The 20,894-nt window shown below is 43.7% G+C and overlaps 1 protein-coding gene across 1 annotated transcript in view; it reads right to left on the bottom strand.

Moving 5' to 3' along the window:
- Positions 1-20,894, bottom strand: part of mia2 (MIA SH3 domain ER export factor 2) — a 34,520-nt gene that overhangs the window by 10,390 nt on the left and 3,236 nt on the right. Inside the window, exons 3-20 of the mRNA XM_066675967.1 lie at positions 20,704-20,796; positions 19,684-20,605; positions 15,296-15,562; positions 14,784-14,887; positions 11,157-11,288; positions 10,134-10,155; positions 9,956-10,044; positions 8,128-8,199; positions 7,766-7,876; positions 7,145-7,216; positions 6,950-7,054; positions 6,694-6,816; positions 5,261-5,351; positions 4,859-4,905; positions 4,682-4,772; positions 2,879-3,017; positions 2,436-2,537; positions 250-310 (exon numbers count right to left, since the gene is read on the bottom strand). Of these exons, the coding sequence (XP_066532064.1) occupies positions 250-310; positions 2,436-2,537; positions 2,879-3,017; positions 4,682-4,772; positions 4,859-4,905; positions 5,261-5,351; positions 6,694-6,816; positions 6,950-7,054; positions 7,145-7,216; positions 7,766-7,876; positions 8,128-8,199; positions 9,956-10,044; positions 10,134-10,155; positions 11,157-11,288; positions 14,784-14,887; positions 15,296-15,562; positions 19,684-20,605; positions 20,704-20,796 (2,643 nt within the window). The remainder of the gene's footprint in view (positions 1-249; positions 311-2,435; positions 2,538-2,878; positions 3,018-4,681; positions 4,773-4,858; positions 4,906-5,260; positions 5,352-6,693; positions 6,817-6,949; positions 7,055-7,144; positions 7,217-7,765; positions 7,877-8,127; positions 8,200-9,955; positions 10,045-10,133; positions 10,156-11,156; positions 11,289-14,783; positions 14,888-15,295; positions 15,563-19,683; positions 20,606-20,703; positions 20,797-20,894) is intronic.

The raw sequence follows: 20,894 nt of genomic DNA, 5'->3' as shown, positions 1-20,894 counted from the left end.
CATTTTACGGCAAAAACGCACATGAACTTCATCTCCTGTGGTAAGATATTATTGTTTTAAATTCAATGCAGGTCAAAATAAATTAGTAAACAAATACACAGCACTATCAGCTACTGTTTAATTCAGTTTTAATGTACAGCACACACACCCTGTATTCAGGAAAGAGACTTCAATAACAATACAACGTCATATTCTACTGACATTCCCGTTTTAAAAAAAGCAGCAGGGCTAAAGACAGTTAAAGCCCACCTGGTTCTTGTAGGCCTGGTTGGTTCTCTCCAGCTCCTCCTCCAGTTCTTTAGCTCTTTGTCTGAGAAACAGCAGAAAAGGTAGGAAATATGAACATATTAAAATAAATCAGTCTGCAAGAGGGTTCTTATTTTTGAGGTCAAAGATTCCTCCAGATTTTATAATTTCTTCCAGAATCTCCAGGTTCATGGTTTGGCACTGACCCACGCCAGCTACAGCCATTTACTCCTACATACAGTTACAGCACCGAAATACTGACACACACCAGCTACAGCCATTTACTCCTACATACAGTTACAGCACCGAAATACTGACACACACCAGCTACAGCCATTTACTCCTACATACAGTTACAGCACCGAAATACTGACACACACCAGCTACAGCCATTTACTCCTACATACAGTTACAGCACCGAAATACTGACACACACCAGCTACAGCCATTTACTCCTACATACAGTTTAAGCACCGAAATACTGACACACACCAGCTACAGCCATTTACTCCTACATACAGTTACAGCACCGAAATACTGACACACACCAGCTACAGCCATTTACTCCTACATACAGTTACAGCACCGAAATACTGACACGCCAGCTACAGCCGTTTACTCCTACATACAGTTACAGCACCGAAATACTGACACGCCAGCTACAGCCGTTTACTCCTACATACAGTTACAGCACCGAAATACTGACACACACCAGCTACAGCCATTTACTCCTACATACAGTTACAGCACCGAAATACTGACACACACCAGCTACAGCCATTTACTCCTACATACAGTTACAGCACCGAAATACTGACACACACCAGCTACAGCCATTTACTCCTACATACAGTTACAGCACCGAAATACTGACACACACCAGCTACAGCCATTTACTCCTACATACAGTTACAGCACCGAAATACTGACACACACCAGCTACAGCCATTTACTCCTACATACAGTTTAAGCACCGAAATACTGACACACACCAGCTACAGCCATTTACTCCTACATACAGTTACAGCACCGAAATACTGACACACACCAGCTACAGCCATTTACTCCTACATACAGTTACAGCACCGAAATACTGACACGCCAGCTACAGCCGTTTACTCCTACATACAGTTACAGCACCGAAATACTGACACGCCAGCTACAGCCGTTTACTCCTACATACAGTTACAGCACCGAAATACTGACACACACCAGCTACAGCCATTTACTCCTACATACAGTTACACCACCGAAATACTGACACGCCAGCTACAGCCGTTTACTCCTACATACAGTTACAGCACCGAAATACTGACACACACCAGCTACAGCCATTTACTCCTACATACAGTTACAGCACCGAAATACTGACACACACCAGCTACAGCCATTTACTCCTACATACAGTTTAAGCACCGAAATACTGACGCACACCAGCTACAGCCATTTACTCCTACATACAGTTACAGCACCGAAATACTGACACACACCAGCTACAGCCATTTACTCCTACATACAGTTACACCACCGAAATACTGACTCACACCAGCTACAGCCGTTTACTCCTACATACAGTTACACCACCGAAATACTGACTCACACCAGCTACAGCCGTTTACTCCTACATACAGTTACACCACCGAAATACTGACTCACACCAGCTACAGCCGTTTACTCCTACATACAGTTACAGCACCGAAATACTGACACACACCAGCTACAGCCGTTTACTCCTACATACAGTTACACCACCGAAATACCGACTCACAACAGCTACAGCCGTTTACTCCTACATACAGTTACACCACCGAAATACTGACTCACACCAGCTACAGCCGTTTACTCCTACATACAGTTACAGCACTGAAACACAACAGTTACAGCCGTTTACTCCAACATACAGTTTTTCAACAGGCACATTTAGAGACAGCAAGTTCCTGTGCAGTGGGAAAGTATATTTACTCCTCCAAAAATAAATGAAATGAAATAAAACGAACTGAGGAAAGCAGAACGCAGTTTGGATTCTGCCAGCTGCCAGCTAGTGTAGTTACGAACAGTCCACTGTAACAGGCTACTTTATGAGAAATGTAACCTAGAAGGAAATCAGCTAGAAACTCAGGGTTCATGCAACAACCCTGAAAATTTGAGTTTACTGAAAGTGGTTTATATGATAAGACTGGATACTTTACCTGTAGGTATTTAACTCCTCAGCTGCCAGACTGATCTTTTTTCCAGCTTTACTAAGCTTCTCTTCTTTCTGAGAGCGTTCTCTCTCCTCCACTGTCAACATCCTGAACACAAAAAAGCTCTCAGCTCAACTTTAATATCCTCTCAGTCATCCACAGTCAAAACAATATTAAAGCAAAGTTTTGGCAAAAATATAACACATTTATTTTTTTTTCCTATAACGTTATCTTAGCTCCAATTGGTCAATGAAAACGTGAACATATCTGTGTGTGGGCTGCTGCTTTCATGTGTCTGGGGGAAAGTACAGTGTTTTCTCAGTATTTTCAGGGATTTTCTAGCAGAAGACTACTCCCAAAAATGAATAACTCAGGAAATGTACACAATTCAGTTGAATGTAAAATTCATAATTCAAAAAGGCACTGTAAAAATGACTGCTTGTGGGGACCTGTGCAGTTTGAGCTCATTCTCCTGGTACATCTCAGTCATAATCTGTAGTTTCTGCTGCAGTTTCTGTATTTCTCCTGAGTAGAAGCTGCTCTCCGTGTCCAGAGACTCCTTCTCCATCTCCAGCTGCTCAATCCCCTCTGAATAATGAACAAAAACCAGCAAAGACAGTGAAAATCTCAGCTCAGTCCTCCACAACAACACTCATGGATCAAGAATCAAGCGATGTTCAGATGAACAAATCTCATGCCTCTAAAAGCCAAGCACCGCATAAACCTTTACACATGACCACACAGACTCTACGGCCAAGACATTTGGTGTCAACCTTCAAAAGTTTGGAGGCAACAACAGTGCTGCAGATAAATACATTCAGTGATTATAACACCCATGTTCGTTCTGTACAACATAAGAGTTTAAAAAACACACACACACAAGGAGCGGCAGCTAGGGGTGGGCGATATGGCCCTAAACTAATATAACAATATTGTAGGGTATTTTCACAATAACGATTAACCCTTGGCGAAATGACAAAACAATGAAAAACACTTATTTCAAGAAAACCCCATTGAAACACAAAATGTTATATTCATTCTATTCAATATAATAAATATAATATATATATATATATTAAAAGTATTAGATGGCTTTATTTATTAAAGGTTTTATTTTTTAATACTAAAGTAATTTCAATCATTCAGAGCCACTTTCCACTGTACTTCACTGTCCTCAAAAACGACTCGTGTAAAGAACGTACGCCGCATGGAAAGCTAATCGCAGCACGTCGTTAGGTAAACACCTTAGAATATCACGACATCACAACTGACTTTTTAAAATCGTTTTAAAAATTATGACGATATTTTTGGGAACGATACGATACGGCGCAGCCCTAGCGGCAGCCAAACACGCACGGTGTTCTCTCGACCAGGAACGGCCACCTCTGGCACCTGGAGGACTGCATCGAGTACTAGGGTTTCACCCAGGACAGAGCGCCAATATCTGGGCACTCACTGATTCACTCACACACCATGACTGTCATTAGAGAAACCAATTCACCTAACCTCCATGTGTCTGGACTGTGGGAGGAAAGCAGAAACCCTGGAGGATACCCACACAGACACAGGGAGAACATGGAAACCCCAGAGGATACCCACACAGACACAGAGAGAACATGGAAACCCTGGATCATACCCACACAGACACAGGGAGAACATGGAAACCCCAGAGGAAACCCACACAGACACAGGGAGAACATGGAAACCCTGGAGGAAACCCACACAGACACAGGGAGAACATGGAAACCCCGGAGGATACCCACACAGACACAGAGAGAACATGGAAACCCTGGAGGATACCCACACAGACACAGGGAGAACATGGAAACCCCGGAGGATACCCACACAGACACAGGGAGAATATGGAAACCACACCCAGATGGGACTTGAACCCAGGATCCCAGCACTGGGAGGAGAACGTGCTCAGCACTAAATAAATAAATAGACTAATAAACACTGTCTGAACACTAATGTGTATATTGTCTTTAAAATCTAGCTCCCCTTTCTTCCGAAGCCCATCGTCTGAAATATTCAAGATCAACACATCAATAATAATGCTCCAAAATAGCTTTTAATATTATGATTTTGCTAAAGTGAGTTAGAGTTTGTTTTTCTAAAAGAACTTGCCACTGTGAATAAAGACGTGTTTGTTGTCTGACAGCAGTTTAATGGTTAATACGCTTCATTTGACCAGCGATTCCCAATTTTTGAACAGTGCTGCCCCCCTCTGGCCACAGAAGTACATTCTATACCTCGTAGATCTTCTTTAGCTTTAACTTCATCTGAAAGTTTGGCAAACACCCTGTCCTTATCCTCCTCCATGGCCTTCAGGTCTGCACACATCTGTAGGAAAGACATCAACATTCACACCTCAACAATCAAACAAAACCTGACGCTAGTCCCACGAGTCGATCCGAATGAGAGGGTACCTTCGCAGCGCTGATGAGCTTCTGCACTTTCTGCTTCTGATGTAAATCTGCAAATTTATACCAAAAACATCTATTCAGAGCAAGAAAATAACGAAACAATGGAAATAACACATTCACTTATTACATTACATCAAAAACCCAGAATAATCCAGATCCAAAGACTCCACAACACAACTCTTCATGATGAAGCTTGACGTATATTATGAATTTTCCTGTATTTTTCCATTAAGAGCTAGTGCTAAGCTGATCTAGAGTCAAACTGCAGCAGAAATTACAGATTATGACTGAGATGTACCAGGAGTCAGTCTAGAGTTTCACCATCAAATAATATTTAATTTAATTCTTAAAGAAGCCCAACAATGTAAACAAAGTTGTGCATAACAAGACAAAGCAGGATTTTACCTGAAGGTTCACCGTTCTCTGACCCAGCGGCATCACTGCTCTCCTCCTCAGAGTCCCAGTCCTTCATCTTCAACAGGCACTCAGTTAAAGACTGAGAGAGAGAGAGAGAGAGAGAGAGAGAGAGAGAGAGAGAGGGAGAGAGCTGAATGAGAAAAATGAAGTGATGCAGCTACACATTTAAATTTTTGGCTGCATTATTTAGCGCTACAAAGCTAACATTCCTCATGAAACACTACAGCTGTGAGGTGTAATGCAGACAATGAGCAGGTAGAGGTGGGCAACACGACTTCAGAACCATCAGGGCTTCATCAACAGCGGTATCTGTAAATTTATAAATACTCCACCTTTGCTTCCACTCAGGGGCCACTTTATGAGCCCCACCCCCTTCTAGCCCCACCCCCTTCCAGCTCCACCATGCAGGGGTTCAGTTACAGACGCTCCACCAGCCCCATATGCTCCATTCATTTCTGCCATTTGGCATCAATACAGACACTGGAACCAAAAGAAAACAAGGGGGGGGGTCCTGAATTGCCCAAAAGTCTTATGACACTTTCCCACTTCATGTTCCCTACACTCAGCTCTTGTGATACTGCACCAGGTGAATCAGGTCCTGGTTCTGGAAGCGGGTTCTTGTTTAGTGGCTGTTCTCTCGTGGTTCAGAGCGAGTCGAGTAGGGACTAAACCGTGGCGTGTAAACCTTGCAGAGCGCTGATTGTCCAGAGAGAGTCGTCACTCTACGCCACGCAACGCAGACGACCAGCACCAACTCTCCATCTGTAAAATCTCCAGCTGCAGCAGAGATCACGTTTGTTTTTATCCGACTCACGACGGCAGCTCGTAAAATGACGCCGTGGTCTTTTGAAGAGGTTCAAACGCTCCTCGGATCGGTGGCCGACGAAAGAATCCAGCGAGAGCTGGACGCTGCAACAAGGAAGGAACAAACTCTACTGATCTGTCTGAACTGATGACGGAGCTGTGTTCAGTCCCAAACAACAACAACACGCCGATACACCATGAGTAAACACCGCTTAACGTTACCACCGCCGTTGTTGTGGTTTCCAAAGCCTACTGTTCTCCTTAGAGACGGGGTTAGAGACGACACCTGATACATTTCAGAAGGGGGAGCTGTGGGAGTGGAAAACTGACCAGGACCAATCAGAGAGTAGAGTCCAGTAGTCTCAGCACCATGAAGTGGAAAAGCACCACTAGAAAGCCTGACTGTCCTTGCTCTCTCTGGGTGTGTAGAGGGCACCCTCTCTCTCCCCATCACATAACCACAGTCCCGCCCACTGTGCACTGACATTTGGCGTAAACAGAAGCCCTCGTTCCCTCCAAAGTCACCTGGTTAAGACCCAGACTCCGCCTCAGAACAGTAAACAGTGAGGCAGCATCTTTCCTGACCACAGCTTAAGACCCTGCTGTTAGTTTTGTACCTTGATGCGTTCGTCTTTGTTGGTGCAGTCCTCCACCATACCACAGTGTGATCTCTCACACATCCTCATCTCTTCCTCCAACTCACTCAGCCTCTCGGCCCAGCCCTCGGACTCCTGCACCAGCTACACACAGAAACACAGCCCTGAATTAGAGCAGTACACCGCAGGGTAATGAAGCAGAGAAGAATCACGTTTACAACAAGACACTACAACAGACCACAGCGGAATCAAGTCTGAATTCATGTGAGGAACGAACCTGGGCTTTGCTCTCTATGAGCATCACATTCTCCTCTTTAGCCGCCTGCAGTTTCTTCTGCAGCCTCTCGCTGTTCATGTCATGGATTTTCAGCGTGGTTTTATCCTGTAGGACGATGACAGCAGTGATTATATTCACTTATGACCCTCGGGGAAAGGAAAATGCTGACGTGTGGGTGTCTTACACAACCGTTACCTGCTCCAACTGTGTCTTGTTTGTTTTTGCTTCCTCCTCTAGGTTTTGTAAAGTTTCTTCCAGTCCTGCGAGCTGAAAGATACGAGAACAATGCATGTGTTAAACCAAAAAAGCCCCTCAAAAGACTCTGAACCAGAAGGGGGCAGTATCAACTCACATTTAATCAAGTACAACCTTGAATAGTACGTTCAAATATTAATAGTTTGAAGTGTAATAGTTTGTTTTGAGCACATCACGAGCGCGGAGAAATAAGAGCACTGAGTAAAAACGGAGAAGAAAGAGAACAGAGTGAAAACGGCTAAAAACCAGACCTTCTGCTCCTCGCTCCTCACTGCTGTGCGCTCGGGGTCGGGGTGAACAGCGAGCGGCTCATTGTCATTTAAAGGAACAGGTGCTGAAAGCGGGCGTTCTGAACAGGGGCTGTTTACACAGGGGGAGAACACTGCTGTGGGGCTCGTGGGGTTTGGACCAAAGCGGGTCACAGACGTTTCATTAAGAAACAGAACTGTGTTCCCTCGGAGGAGGATGAGAATGTGGCATATTGAATGCTGATGTTTTTATGATTGACAGCACAGCTGCATCTTACAGTAGAGTGTGAGAAAGTAAAGGCTGATTGCGCACCTGCTCTTCTTGCTGTTTTCTGAATTTGCTCTGGTTCTCCAGCTCCTCCTGGAGTCGCTCGATATCACTTTTCATCTCTGCGTTTGACTGCTCAAGCTTCTTAGACATTACCTTAACGCAACAAGGACAAGGAGGGAGTTCGATTAAAAATAATGTAGGTACAAATATATAATGTGAACATAAAGGTGGGTGATACAACAACAATCAAACTTTGTTTATCTATTGACCACATTCAAGAGGACGCTCAACAAAGCACCTTCAGGCCAATGACGTAATTAATCTTCATACTGATATGTTTACCACTGGATATTATGCATTAATACTGAAATAACGTATTTAATTTAAAGAAAAGACCACTCTACCTCTAAGTTCTGTCTTTCTGATGCCTGAGCTGAAACTCCTCCATTCTGCAGCGAAGTCTCCAACATCTCAAACTGTAGAGAGAAACATTTGCACCATTAATCATTTAAAGTGACTGCAGTGCTTCCTGTAAGATTTTATTGGGCAGCGGCGGCAGACCACCCCACTGCTGACGTATGGGGAAAGTCAGGGAGAGCCGACAAACACATGGTTCAACTCATTCATTCATTGTCTGTAACTCTTATCCAATTCAGGGTCACGGTGGGTCCGGAGCCTACCCAGAATCACTGGGTGCAAGACAGGAACATGCCACACTCCTCACAGACAGTCACCCGGAGGAAACCCACGCAGACACAGAGAGAACACACCACACTCCTCACAGACAGTCACCCGGAGGAAACCCACGCAGACACAGAGAGAACACACCACACTCCTCACAGACAGTCACCCGGAGGAAACCCACGCAGACACAGAGAGAACACACCACACTCCTCACAGACAGTCACCCGGAGGAAACCCACACAGACACAGGGAGAACACACCACACTCCTCACAGACAGTCACCCGGAGGAAACCCACGCAGACACAGAGAGAACACACCACACTCCTCACAGACAGTCACCCGGAGGAAACCCACGCAGACACAGGGAGAACACACCACACTCCTCACAGACAGTCACCCGGAGGAAACCCACGCAGACACAGGGAGAACACACCACACTCCTCACAGACAGTCACCCGGAGGAAACCCACGCAGACACAGAGAGAACACACCACACTCCTCACAGACATTCACCCGGAGGAAACCCACGCAGACACAGAGAGAACACACCACACTCCTCACAGACAGTCACCCGGAGGAAACCCACGCAGACACAGAGAGAACACACCACACTCCTCACAGACAGTCACCCGGAGGAAACCCACGCAGACACAGGGAGAACACACCACACTCCTCACAGACAGTCACCCGGAGGAAACCCACGCAGACACAGGGAGAACACACCACACTCCTCACAGACAGTCACCCGGAGGAAACCCACGCAGACACAGGGAGAACACACCACACTCCTCACAGACAGTCACTCAGAGCGGGACTCGAACCCACAACCTCCAGGTCCCTAGAACTGTGACAGAGACACTACCAGACTTTCTTTTTGTTAATTTCCAGTCACGTGTGAACTCCTCTGGTTTTCTGTGTCCCGATCGGGCTTTAACTTAATGCTTCATGGGGCATTGTGGTGAAATGCTTTCAAATTTTGTGCGTGCCACGGACTTTACATTACACTGCAACTGTTAGCTTTAATCTACCCTCCCTTCATCTCCATATATATTTTGTTTTAAATTAAAAACCCTCTACGGAGTTGCGATTTCGGTTCCTATGTTTCTATGGTATCTAGAGTATTCTGAAATAACCGTGTGCTCTGCTCTAATGTGAGAACACTCCTGTGTACTTTTCTGGGCTCATCTGAGACTAGATGTTGGATGTGGTAGCATTCAACCACAGAGACATGAGTGAAGTCAGGTGCTGATGTGGGAGGAGCATGTTCCCACCTTCCCCTGGGCTCAACACTGGCTGCTTTACACCTGTCTAGCCACCACTTGCCACTGGGTACGGTGTCCTCAGGCTCATGTGCAGCTGTTCCAAAGCATTCCGCTATTCTATAAAGATTACACACGGTGTCCAGCCCAGGTGCAGATAAAAGCAGCTGAATCCGTTTATGATAAAGAGCGTGTAAACATTAAACATACAGTATCAGGGCATCTTGCTAAAACAGCATTTGAATTGCAGCTGGTGTTGCTCTTTAAACACGTTCCGTCTCGACTCGCCTTATGTTTGCATTCGCTCAAAGTCTCCAGCACTTTACACTTCTCCTCCAGGAGCTCCGCCACCTTCTGCCCCATTCTCTTCTCTTTACCTGTGAAAGGAGAGAGCTGGGTCAGTACATGCAGGGTGTGCTCCGACGGGGTAAACGGTATCAGACAGGGGTTTTAGAGCAGGACTCACTTGCATATAATCGGCCTTTAATCTGCAGAGAAAAGAAACAAACAGATCAGACACAATGGGTCACAAACTGAGAAGAGTAAAGGCTGGTTTACGTCTCAACATTGACTCAGATCTAAGCCTGCGCTGCACCAGAGCCCTGTGTTACAGTATACTTCTGAATCACCCTGCAATTATACTGTCAAACCACTAGGGCTGAATCTCAAATATCGTCCTCCACTCTACGTAGAGCACAGTGTAGTGGGATTAGTTTTACAAATCCATGAAGTGCATTGTTCAGGGAGCAGTTCACATGTGGCCTGCATGTCCCCTCTGCGTGTTCCTGCTCCTCAAACCGCGTTTATTTCTTCATTTATTAATTCATTTTCAGAGGTGTCTAAAATCTGCGTGCCGTCCACACCCATGTCTGAGGAAACAGGAGGGCATATGTCTGGACGTTTCTCCTCGACCTGATCCACACTCATCCGACTACGGACCAATCACAGTCGTCGTCTGTGTCAACATGAACCTAGAGTACGTTCCTGGGGAGGTGCTGCTTTGGAACATGTTGCATGACTGAGTGGATCAGACACAGCAGTGCTGCTGGAGTTTTTAAACCCTGTGTCCACTCTCTGTCCACTCTGTGAGACACTCCTCCCTCGTTGGTCCACCTTGTAGATGTAGAGTCAGAGACAGTAGCTCATCTGTCGCTGCACAGTGTGTGTCGCTCGTCCTCTACTCCTTCATCGGTGACACAGGACGCTGTCGGCTGGATGTTTTTGGTCGGTGGACTGTTCTCGGTCCAGACACTGAGGGGTTTAAAAACTCCAGCAGCACTGCTGTGTCTGATCCACTCTACACCAGCACAACACACACTAACACACCACCACCACGTCAGTGTCACTGCAGCGCTGAGAATGATCCACCACCACATCACACCTGCTCTGTGGGGGTCCTGAGCGCTGAGGAACAGGGGGAGAGGGGGTAGTAAAGTATGCAGAGCAACAGAAGGACTGATAAGCCTCGGATGCTTCAGTGGTCACTTACAGAGCTGATGAACCTGCAGCTGAAGAGAAGAAAAATAAACGATCCACACAATGCAGAGAAGAGGACGAGTTCCCAGGGGAAGCCATAGAGGTCGGGACCGGGACGCAGGTCCTCAGGGAGAGAGGACACCACCTACAGAGAGACACACAGAGACATCAGATCAGCTTCACGAGACAAGACGAGACACCCACACCACGCTGAACCGCCCCATGAACGCTTCAGCCCCAGCCACTTTATTAGAAACACCTCCCCTACCTTTATCACTGGCCACTTTAATAGAAACACCTGCCTTCTGTTTATCACTGGCCACTTTAATAGAAACACCTACCATCTGTTTATCACTGGCCACTTTAATAGAAACACCTACCATCTGTTTATCACTGGCCACTTTATTAGAAACACCTGCCTTCTGTTTATCACTGGCCACTTTAATAGAAACACCTGCCTTCTGTTTATCACTGGCCACTTTATTAGAAACACCTACCATCTGTTTATCACTGGCCACTTTAATAGAAACACCTGCCTTCTGTTTATCACTGGCCACTTTAATAGAAACACCTACCATCTGTTTATCACTGGCCACTTTAATAGAAACACCTACCATCTGTTTATCACTGGCCACTTTATTAGAAACACCTGCCTTCTGTTTATCACTGGCCACTTTATTAGAAACACCTACCATCTGTTTATCACTGGCCACTTTATTAGAAACACCTGCCTTCTGTTTATCACTGGCCACTTTAATAGAAACACCTGCCTTCTGTTTATCACTGGCCACTTTATTAGAAACACCTACCATCTGTTTATCACTGGCCACTTTAATAGAAACACCTGCCTTCTGTTTATCACTGGCCACTTTAATAGAAACACCTGCCTTCTGTTTATCACTGGCCACTTTAATAGAAACACCTACCATCTGTTTATCACTGGCCACTTTATTAGAAACACCTGCCTTCTGTTTATCACTGGCCACTTTAATAGAAACACCTACCATCTGTTTATCACTGGCCACTTTAATAGAAACACCTGCCTTCTGTTTATCACTGGCCACTTTAATAGAAACACCTGCCTTCTGTTTATCACTGGCCACTTTAATAGAAACACCTGCCTTCTGTTTATCACTGGCCACTTTAATAGAAACACCTACCATCTGTTTATCACTGGCCACTTTAATAGAAACACCTGCCTTCTGTTTATCACTGGCCACTTTAATAGAAACACCTGCCTTCTGTTTATCACTGGCCACTTTAATAGAAACACCTACCATCTGTTTATCACTGGCCACTTTATTAGAAACACCTGCCTTCTGTTTATCACTGGCCACTTTAATAGAAACACCTACCATCTGTTTATCACTGGCCACTTTAATAGAAACACCTACCATCTGTTTATCACTGGCCACTTTAATAGAAACACCTGCCTTCTGTTTATCACTGGCCACTTTAATAGAAACACCTACCATCTGTTTATCACTGGCCACTTTAATAGAAACACCTACCATCTGTTTATCACTGGCCACTTTATTAGAAACACCTGCCTTCTGTTTATCACTGGCCACTTTAATAGAAACACCTGCCTTCTGTTTATCACTGGCCACTTTATTAGAAACACCTGTCTTTAAGACTGAAGCCCACCTGTAACTGTCAAATCCTCAAGCAGGTTTTTATCAGTAAATCTTATAAGCATCTGAACACCAGCTTCACAGCTGCCACAGGTCAAACTCCAGACACAGCGAAGCCCAGACATTAGCGAGGAAGAACTGGACAACATGAAGCTTCAGTAAGAGCGGAATATAAAGCCACAATCAGATCGGTATTAGTAAATACTCCTCAGGCTAATAGCGCTGACACAGTCACACAGGAACACAGATAAGCGCCGGGGCCGGTGTTAGCCTGTTAGCTCAGTTCACATACATCTCTTATCTTTTCCAGCGCCAAACTGTAGTAAATCCTCGCGGTTCCTCCGATATCATTCGCTTCTGTGACCGCCGAGTCGCCCTTAAACTCGTCCGCCATCTTTAAAGCCTGTCAAATATTTGTCAAACCTGTTAAACACTTGTTAACAGTTACTTTCTTTTATTTATTCCGGTGAATTAGCGATGGCTCCATAGCTAGTGATGAAGAGTCGACTTCCGAAGAGCCGATTCTTCATCTCCAAATCCTCAGTGAATCAGAATCGACTCTTGGCCAACAGTTCTGAGAGTCGTGACGCGTAGAATCGATTCAGTCCCAGTATGCGAGTGCAGTCTTCAGAAAATTCCACGGAAAACATTTACCCCTGTAAAGTATTTGCCCCTGTAAGCACGTGCGTTTGGTCTGGTTTATACTGTAGACGAGGTGTTGTGAATTAAATAAACAGTCAATTCCATGTCCAAGTGTTTCAAAAGTTTCAAAAGAATGAATAGAAATTCAATCTTTTTAAGTCTTTGGTGGATTTTATTTTTAGAAGAACTTAGAATTTAAATTTAGAATGCCTTCTAATTCTGTAACTCTGAATAGAGAAGAGTTGTGGGGATTTAGTCAATGACTGGTGGAGGATTTTAAACAGGGCGAACAACATAGTTTACATGTTTGTTTTATATGTCATCATGACCTCCACCCGCTCAAACCTGAGTAAAGCGAGTTTAAACCGTTGAATCCTGACCCTTTATCTCGGGCACAGGCGCTGAAAGGGTTAAATAACAACACGTTTCGGTTAAAACGGTATGAAGTCGAGGAATCGATTCAGTCAACTTTATGGAGCCGACTCCATAAAAACCGGTGTCGTTCATCACAAGCCATAGCCGCACAGTGCTGTGGGAAGGCACTTCGTATTCCGTGGGTGGGTTCTTGTAAAAGAGAAACGAATATCTTACCAAATAAATTATAAATCTTTGATTATCCCTAATAGTTTTAGTTATAAAAACACTGTATTACGCTACAAAACCTATGAACATAGAGCATGGCTTCCTGTTAATTCTTTATAAACACAACGCGTTTCGCACACCCCTCAAAATGAAATGGTTTGTTCCACACGGCCCCAATTGCAGAATGCCACAATATCAGAGCGCCGAGACCTTAAAGTGACACTCAGGAATTATTAAACCAGTAAATCCTCCTAAGATCCTTTAACTTTAAGGCAGTTTTTCTATGACTTTTCAACCGTTCAAGACTCAAATTCCGAGTTTAAAAATATAAAAATATACAGAACGTGTTTAAATACGAGAGCAATACGTGGCTAAAAACAGCAAATGAATAAAAACCTGGGGGTAAAAAAAAATAACACAGATTTCTAATTTTAACCTGATAACTTAAACCCAAAGCCAAGCCTGTCCAAGAGGAACAGAACTGAGAGATATTCTCACAGGACAATCCTCAGGTTTGGGTTTGAGTTATCTGGCTAACTCAGATCCTGCTCTTACAGAGTCAAGCGGAAGTCTTCTGCTTTTAAAAAGCTAAATTATTCCAAATACTTACTTTCTGCTCTTCCTTCATGTCCCTAACTGATCCAAAACACTGTCATGCTACTGTTCCCCCGAGCTGCCTGTGCTGACATGGACAGGTCAAGTGTACAGACACCACGTATCTACACACACTCCTGTCTGTGTCCTTAAAGAAACAGCACACTTGTTTTCTTTTGTGTTCTTACCTCAAACACGACGTCTCTCAGGTGTGCACTCTCCGTCAGGACAAATGTAAATGTGTGGGATGTCATTTCACCAAAAAAAGCTGCGTACTGATATAAATCTCCTTCTGTCAACAGAACAAAGCATTAGTTTTGTTTAATACATTAGTTTGCATATGTATATTTACGTATAACAAAAGTACAGGGAATTAGATCAAATGGCAGTGACACTGACGTGGTGGTGGTGTGTTAGTGTGTGTTGTGCTGGTGTAGAGTGGATCAGACACAGCAGTGCTGCTGGAGTTTTTAAACCCCTCAGTGTCTGGACCGAGAACAGTCCACCGACCAAAAACATCCAGCCGACAGCGTCCTGTGTCACTGATGAAGGACTAGAGGTAGGTGCGACTGGACCAGGGAGTCGACGCGCCGCTGCAGCGCTGAGAACGATCCACTACCACGTCACACCAAGACCAGCTGATCCCAGATCAATATCTCTAGTTGTTTTCAATGATTATCAGTCAGCACTAACCCCTTACCATTCTGGGTTTCTCCAGGCTCCACAGACTCCTCAGTGAGAGCAGTTTCTTCTGAGCGTATCTGGGTTTTCTCGCTGGTTGTGATCCTGTCTGAATTTGTTGTGTCTCCATTCAGACTCTGGGTGCCTTCTAAGGGATCGTCATCAGAAATATCTTCAGAATCAGAGGATTCAGAGGAATCATTGACCAGGTTTTGCTCATCCACACTAGGGTTTTCTTCGTGTAAACGCACACAGCCTTCGTCACCGCACTCCTTTTGGCTGAGATCTGTGAAGAGACAGGGGACACATTTAATGAAACTATATCAAAAGCAGAAGAAATTAAAAGGCATTGAATTTATAATTCCTTCCAAAACAGGTAGAAAAAGGTATTAGTGTCTTATTATTAGCAAATGATCATATAATAAACCATAGATTCATGGACGATTTTGAGCATTTCATTAATAAATGAATACACTGTCTGTCAAAACTTTGGGGACATTTAACTTTTCAAAATATATTTAATAAAACTTTAATGTTTTCTTGGTCCAATCGTGTTAATTGAGTTTATTTTGAAGAATCCAGTGCAGGATCAATAAAGTTTTTTCTGGTTTTATGATATCAAGAATTTCACCTGTTCACAGAGTCTACGCCAATCTCTCTCTCTCTCTCTCTCTCTCTCTCTCTCTCTCTCTCTCTCTCTCTCTCTCTCACACACACACACACACACAAGGGTGGATCAGAGCATGTGCTTCCTCAAAGAAGCTTGTGACCAAACGAGCACTTCCTTTAAAACTGCAGCTAACAACATGTCACTGACTAGCTTATAGCACCAGACGAGAATGCAAACTGCCCAGATCTGTACATACATTCTCTGCCCAAATGCTCCTAGACACCCTTTAAACTGAAAGAGTTTGACCGCTTTAAGATTCTCCCACTGTGGACACAGAAGTTCAGTGTGTACAATCTCTATAGAACAGTATCATGCAGATACTAGAGCAGCTGCACATGAGCCTGAGGTCACTGTGTCAAGCATGAGCTAGGGGGCTGTAATGCTCCACAGCTCCATCTAGTCCTTCTGGGATGAGTTGGAGTGGTGTGTGTGAGATCCAGACCTAATCATCCACATTCGGGACCTGACCTGAATGAAGTTCATGTGGCTGAACACCATCAGAGTCTCACAGCATTGTCCCAGCATCTGGTCAAAACATTTCCAGAGGAATAGAGGCTTTTACTGAAGCCCAGAGGAACAACATCCTGATAAGCGAAGAGACGTTAGACAAGCTGGTGTCCACAGACTGTAGGGCACAGGGCGCTAACATAAAGGCGAACGACAAACATTAATCTCAAAGCTTCAGCAGGAGGCAGTGTCCCCAAACTTTTGACTGGCAGTGTACACAGACAAATCAAGAAATGTGTGATCAGTACCTGAGCTTTTATATACACTGCTGTCTGATCTCACAGGGGTAAGCTTCTCTCTGAGAGCAGATAAAAGGGCGTCTACTTTAGCGTAGGCCTCGTCGAGCGGACTTGATTCATATTCTCCACTTCTGCTTCGTTTTTTCACGTGATATTCCAACGTTTGTTCAAAATCTTTGAGTCTAGAAACATCTTCATTATCTTGACTGGGACCACTGCCCGTATTTTTATAATTTCCAAGGATTTGGTCCAGCCACGATAATCTGTGTCCACCAAAAATGTCCAAAAGTTGTTTTATATCCTCATAACTGAGATGAGCTTCTAAACTGAGATATTTGCCACTGTTCTGAGGCTCCTCTGCTGGAGCATCTACACTGGCCTCTTTTTCCTCTGATTTTGTCACTTCTCGTCTTTGAGAGACTCTTAAAACATCTTCCACCACATCATCCAGCTTTTGACCATTTATTTCTTTTTCATTCATTTTTGAAATGATTGATTTAACTTTCCGTTGGGTTCTTTCATCAGAATCTAATGTGTTATCATCCCGGGTAGCACTGGGAAAGCTTTTTTCTACAGCAGTTGAGTCTTCAGTTCTGTTCTGGCTAATATTAAAGGCAGTGAAATCAGTATTAGCATCTTTGGCTAAGCTTTGATTGCTCTGTTCTCCTTCAAGTGTGTTAGCTTCCTTGCTAGTATTCTGAATTGTAAATTCCTTTTCATTTTCTGTAAGAAATCTGTTTTTTTCTGTTGTGTTTAAGTCTTCAGCGCTATCTAGGCTTGGCTTGGCTGAGCTAGCATAATCAATTTTTTCTCTGTCAAGTGTGTTAGCATCCTCACTAGCTTTTTTAATGGGTTCCTGAATTTCAAATCCATTCTGATTTGCCTTTCCTGAGGGAAAATCATTTTCTTCTGAGGTGATTAAATCTTCAGCAACATCCTGGGTAATATCAAGGGCAGTATGATCAGTATTAGCATTTAAGCTAACATGTCCATGTCCTTCATCATGTGTGTGAGCGTCCTCACTTGTATTTTGAAGTTCAAATTCCTGATTGTCTGTTTCTGATAGTAAACCACTTTCTTCAGATGTGGTTAAATCATCAGTATTATCAGTTTTAGCGTCCTTGGCTAAGCTAACACGATCTAGGACTTCTCCGCCAAGTGTTTGAGCATCATTGCTAGCACTCTTTATGGGTTCTTCATGTACAAATCCATTCTGTTTTTCATTTTCCGAGAGAAAACCACTTTCTTCAGAAACGGTAATGTCTTCAGTGCTATCTTGACTTGGCTTAGCAAAGCTAGCATTATCGTTTCTTTCTCCAACAAGTGTTTTAACATCCTTACTAGCTTTTTGAATAGTTTTTTCATGGTCAAATAACATCTGATTTGCATTTTCTAAGGAAACAGAAACATCTTTGGGTGTAATTTGTGGAATAACTTGATCACTATTTTCTTCATTGGCACTGTTAGCATTGTTGTATTGTTCTTTATCTGAGCTACGTTTTGATGAGGTTTTCTCTTGAGATAGTTTTAGCTGGTTCTCAGTCTGAATTAGCACATCATCTTCTAGTTTCTCATCCTTACCGTATTGCTCTTTGTCATCAGGATCATTCACATGAGTTCCTTCCAATTTTATTTTAACTCTTTCAGAGCTGTGAGCAATGTTAGGATGCTCATTTTCTTCAGCGATTTCTACATTTTCTTTATCCCCTTCTAACTCCATGTGCTCTGTGTCTGACCCAAAAATTAATCCATCTCTTTCCTGACCCTCTTCTGTTTTGTCTAAATTATTTTCATCTCTGTCGCTAATTGTGTTAAAATCTGAATCATGCTCATATTGTGTAGGTTCTTCGTTAGCGTTTGTGCTACGATAGTCAGGGTCACTGCTGAATTGGTTTGTTTTGGTCTCAAGCAAGATTTCTTCATCTTTAGCATCTAAACTCTCTTTATCAATATTCTCCCAAACTGTAGCTGAATCTGTCTCAGGTTTTGTGTCCTTTTGTGCAGTAAAAAAGTCAAAATAACTGATAAATCTTTTTTTATGGGGATTACCATCTCTATTTACATCATTTGAATTTGCACCGTTCTTGTAACTATCAGCTACTTCTACTTTATCATCTTCTGACTTGACGTTCTCTGACTGTGAAGCCTCCAACACGTCCAAATGTGTGTCAACAGCTGTCTTAGTCTCACTGTCAGTATTTACAGTAATGTTGTCTGATCCACGTGAAATATTGTCCCCCAGATGTTCACCTTCTAGGGGCTGTGTCAAACTTAAAGCCCCAGCCTCATCATTATTATTAACCCCTGACTGGATGCCCTCAGTTCGATCCGTGGAGAGTTTTGATGGAGAGTGGTCTCCATTTACATCCAATTCAGTGTCTGATTCACTATCTACTTCCAGAAGGTCTACAACTGTTGGATTCTCACCAGGAAAACTGTTTTCTGTTGGGTTTTCTGACACTTCAACATCCTCAGATTGACCATCAGAGTCATTTTCACCAAACATATCTGCACCTTTCTCGTCTGAGTTTACCCCTATTTGCCCTTTCTGACCTTTTGAAGTCTCTTCATCCACTTTGATCTGGATGACGTCATCATCCGACTGTTCTTCAGGAATTTCTGCCTCTTTTTTGTCTTGTAGGTGATCAATCAGCATGTGACACTCTTTGGAACTGTCTTCTGTTTTTATTACATCATCAGATGAAGAGCTAACTTCCAAAGTGTGTTTCCCATCAGATAGCGACTGAATTTCACTAATTTGATCAGCAGCACTAGGCCTAATCTCATCATCGCCACTGCTTTCTTCATAGTTACTGTTCTGTCCATCAACAAAGCCTTCTCTACCTGCATCTGGGGGCTTTTTTCCCTCTTTCAGCACTTCATTCTCAACTGTCTCAGATTGAAACTGTGACTTTAGACTGTCAAACACTGTTGAAATGTGATTTACAGAAAATATAGACTGTTTTGTGTTTGTAACTTGACTTTCATCACCTTCAGTGCTTTGAGTTGGTGGTTGAAAATCTGCCTCTGACGAACTACCACTTCCGTCTTCTTTACTAACATCGGTTTTGTCTTGGGGGTCTCCGTAAAAGCTGGAAATTCTGTTATAGACATTGCCATACCACCCTGAACTCTGCTTTTCACTTACATCCTCACTTTCAGCCTCATGATCCACACTTTCCTCTGCAGAACTTGAGGCCTCATTGTCTTCACCTTGTTTTATATCCGTTTTGTCATTTTCTGAAGCCTCAGTGCCATCCAAAGACTGACTAGCTTCAATACTCTCCTCACTTTTGGGATTAATATCTCCATTCTCGGCTTTAACCTCAGATTTCACTGATGTATCTCCAGCCCCAAATCCCAGGACATCATTTATTCCCATTCCCAGCCATCCAGACCGTGTACTGGGAGAATCCTGCTCCTTTCCCACAATGTCCTCAGGTAAATCCTTGCTACTGTCTTTTAAAACCTTTTGCCCAAATCCAAAAACATTCGTCACGTCCCCAATCCACCCAGTGGTTTCAGCTTGTGTTTCCACTCTCAGTCGGTTTTCCTCAGGGTCCAGGGCCAGTTTTCGGCTTCTAAAGGATTCTTCATCTCTGCTCTCTTCTGCCGCTTCGTCGTGGCTTTCCTCTCCACCACCGAACCAGCCGTTAACAGCAGAACCGATCCAGGACGACCCGCTTTTCTTGGGTTCCTCCAAGTCTTGTTTAGACGGTTCCTGAGCGGCGGTTTGGCTGGTGTCCTCAGTTTGGATATCGTCGTTTGTTTCAGTTGGTTTTGAGACTGGAGCTTCAGAATCACTGTTCCCTAGTTCCCCGGACTCTTCGTTTTGTTCGGCTCGGTCTTCGTGATTTTCAGAGGAATCACTCTCGATTGAATCAAACTCCTCCGTGCAGTAGAAGTCATATTTCTGAAAATGAAAGAGCATACGTTCTTTAAAGAGTCTGACACAGACTAGCGCTCTGAGACATAAACAGCACATCACGGTGTGATTATATTAACCCTTACCTGAGTGGGCACATTTATTTCTTTTTCCTCATCAACAAACACCTCATCGATCTTCACGGCGTCTTTGGGGAAAAGCCCAGACCTTGTGTCTATCTAAAAAACAGAAGCTAATTTTAGGTTTCATTATTAACGTAGAATGTTGCAGATTGACCCCAAAGTGTTATACTTTAGTCATATAATAAATAAATAGT

Source organism: Hoplias malabaricus, chromosome 1, assembly GCF_029633855.1.
Source record: "Hoplias malabaricus isolate fHopMal1 chromosome 1, fHopMal1.hap1, whole genome shotgun sequence".
Lineage (NCBI taxonomy): Eukaryota > Metazoa > Chordata > Actinopteri > Characiformes > Erythrinidae > Hoplias > Hoplias malabaricus.
The sequence above is the reverse complement of the archived record's forward strand: the minus strand, read 5'-3'. Positions and strand labels throughout refer to the sequence as shown.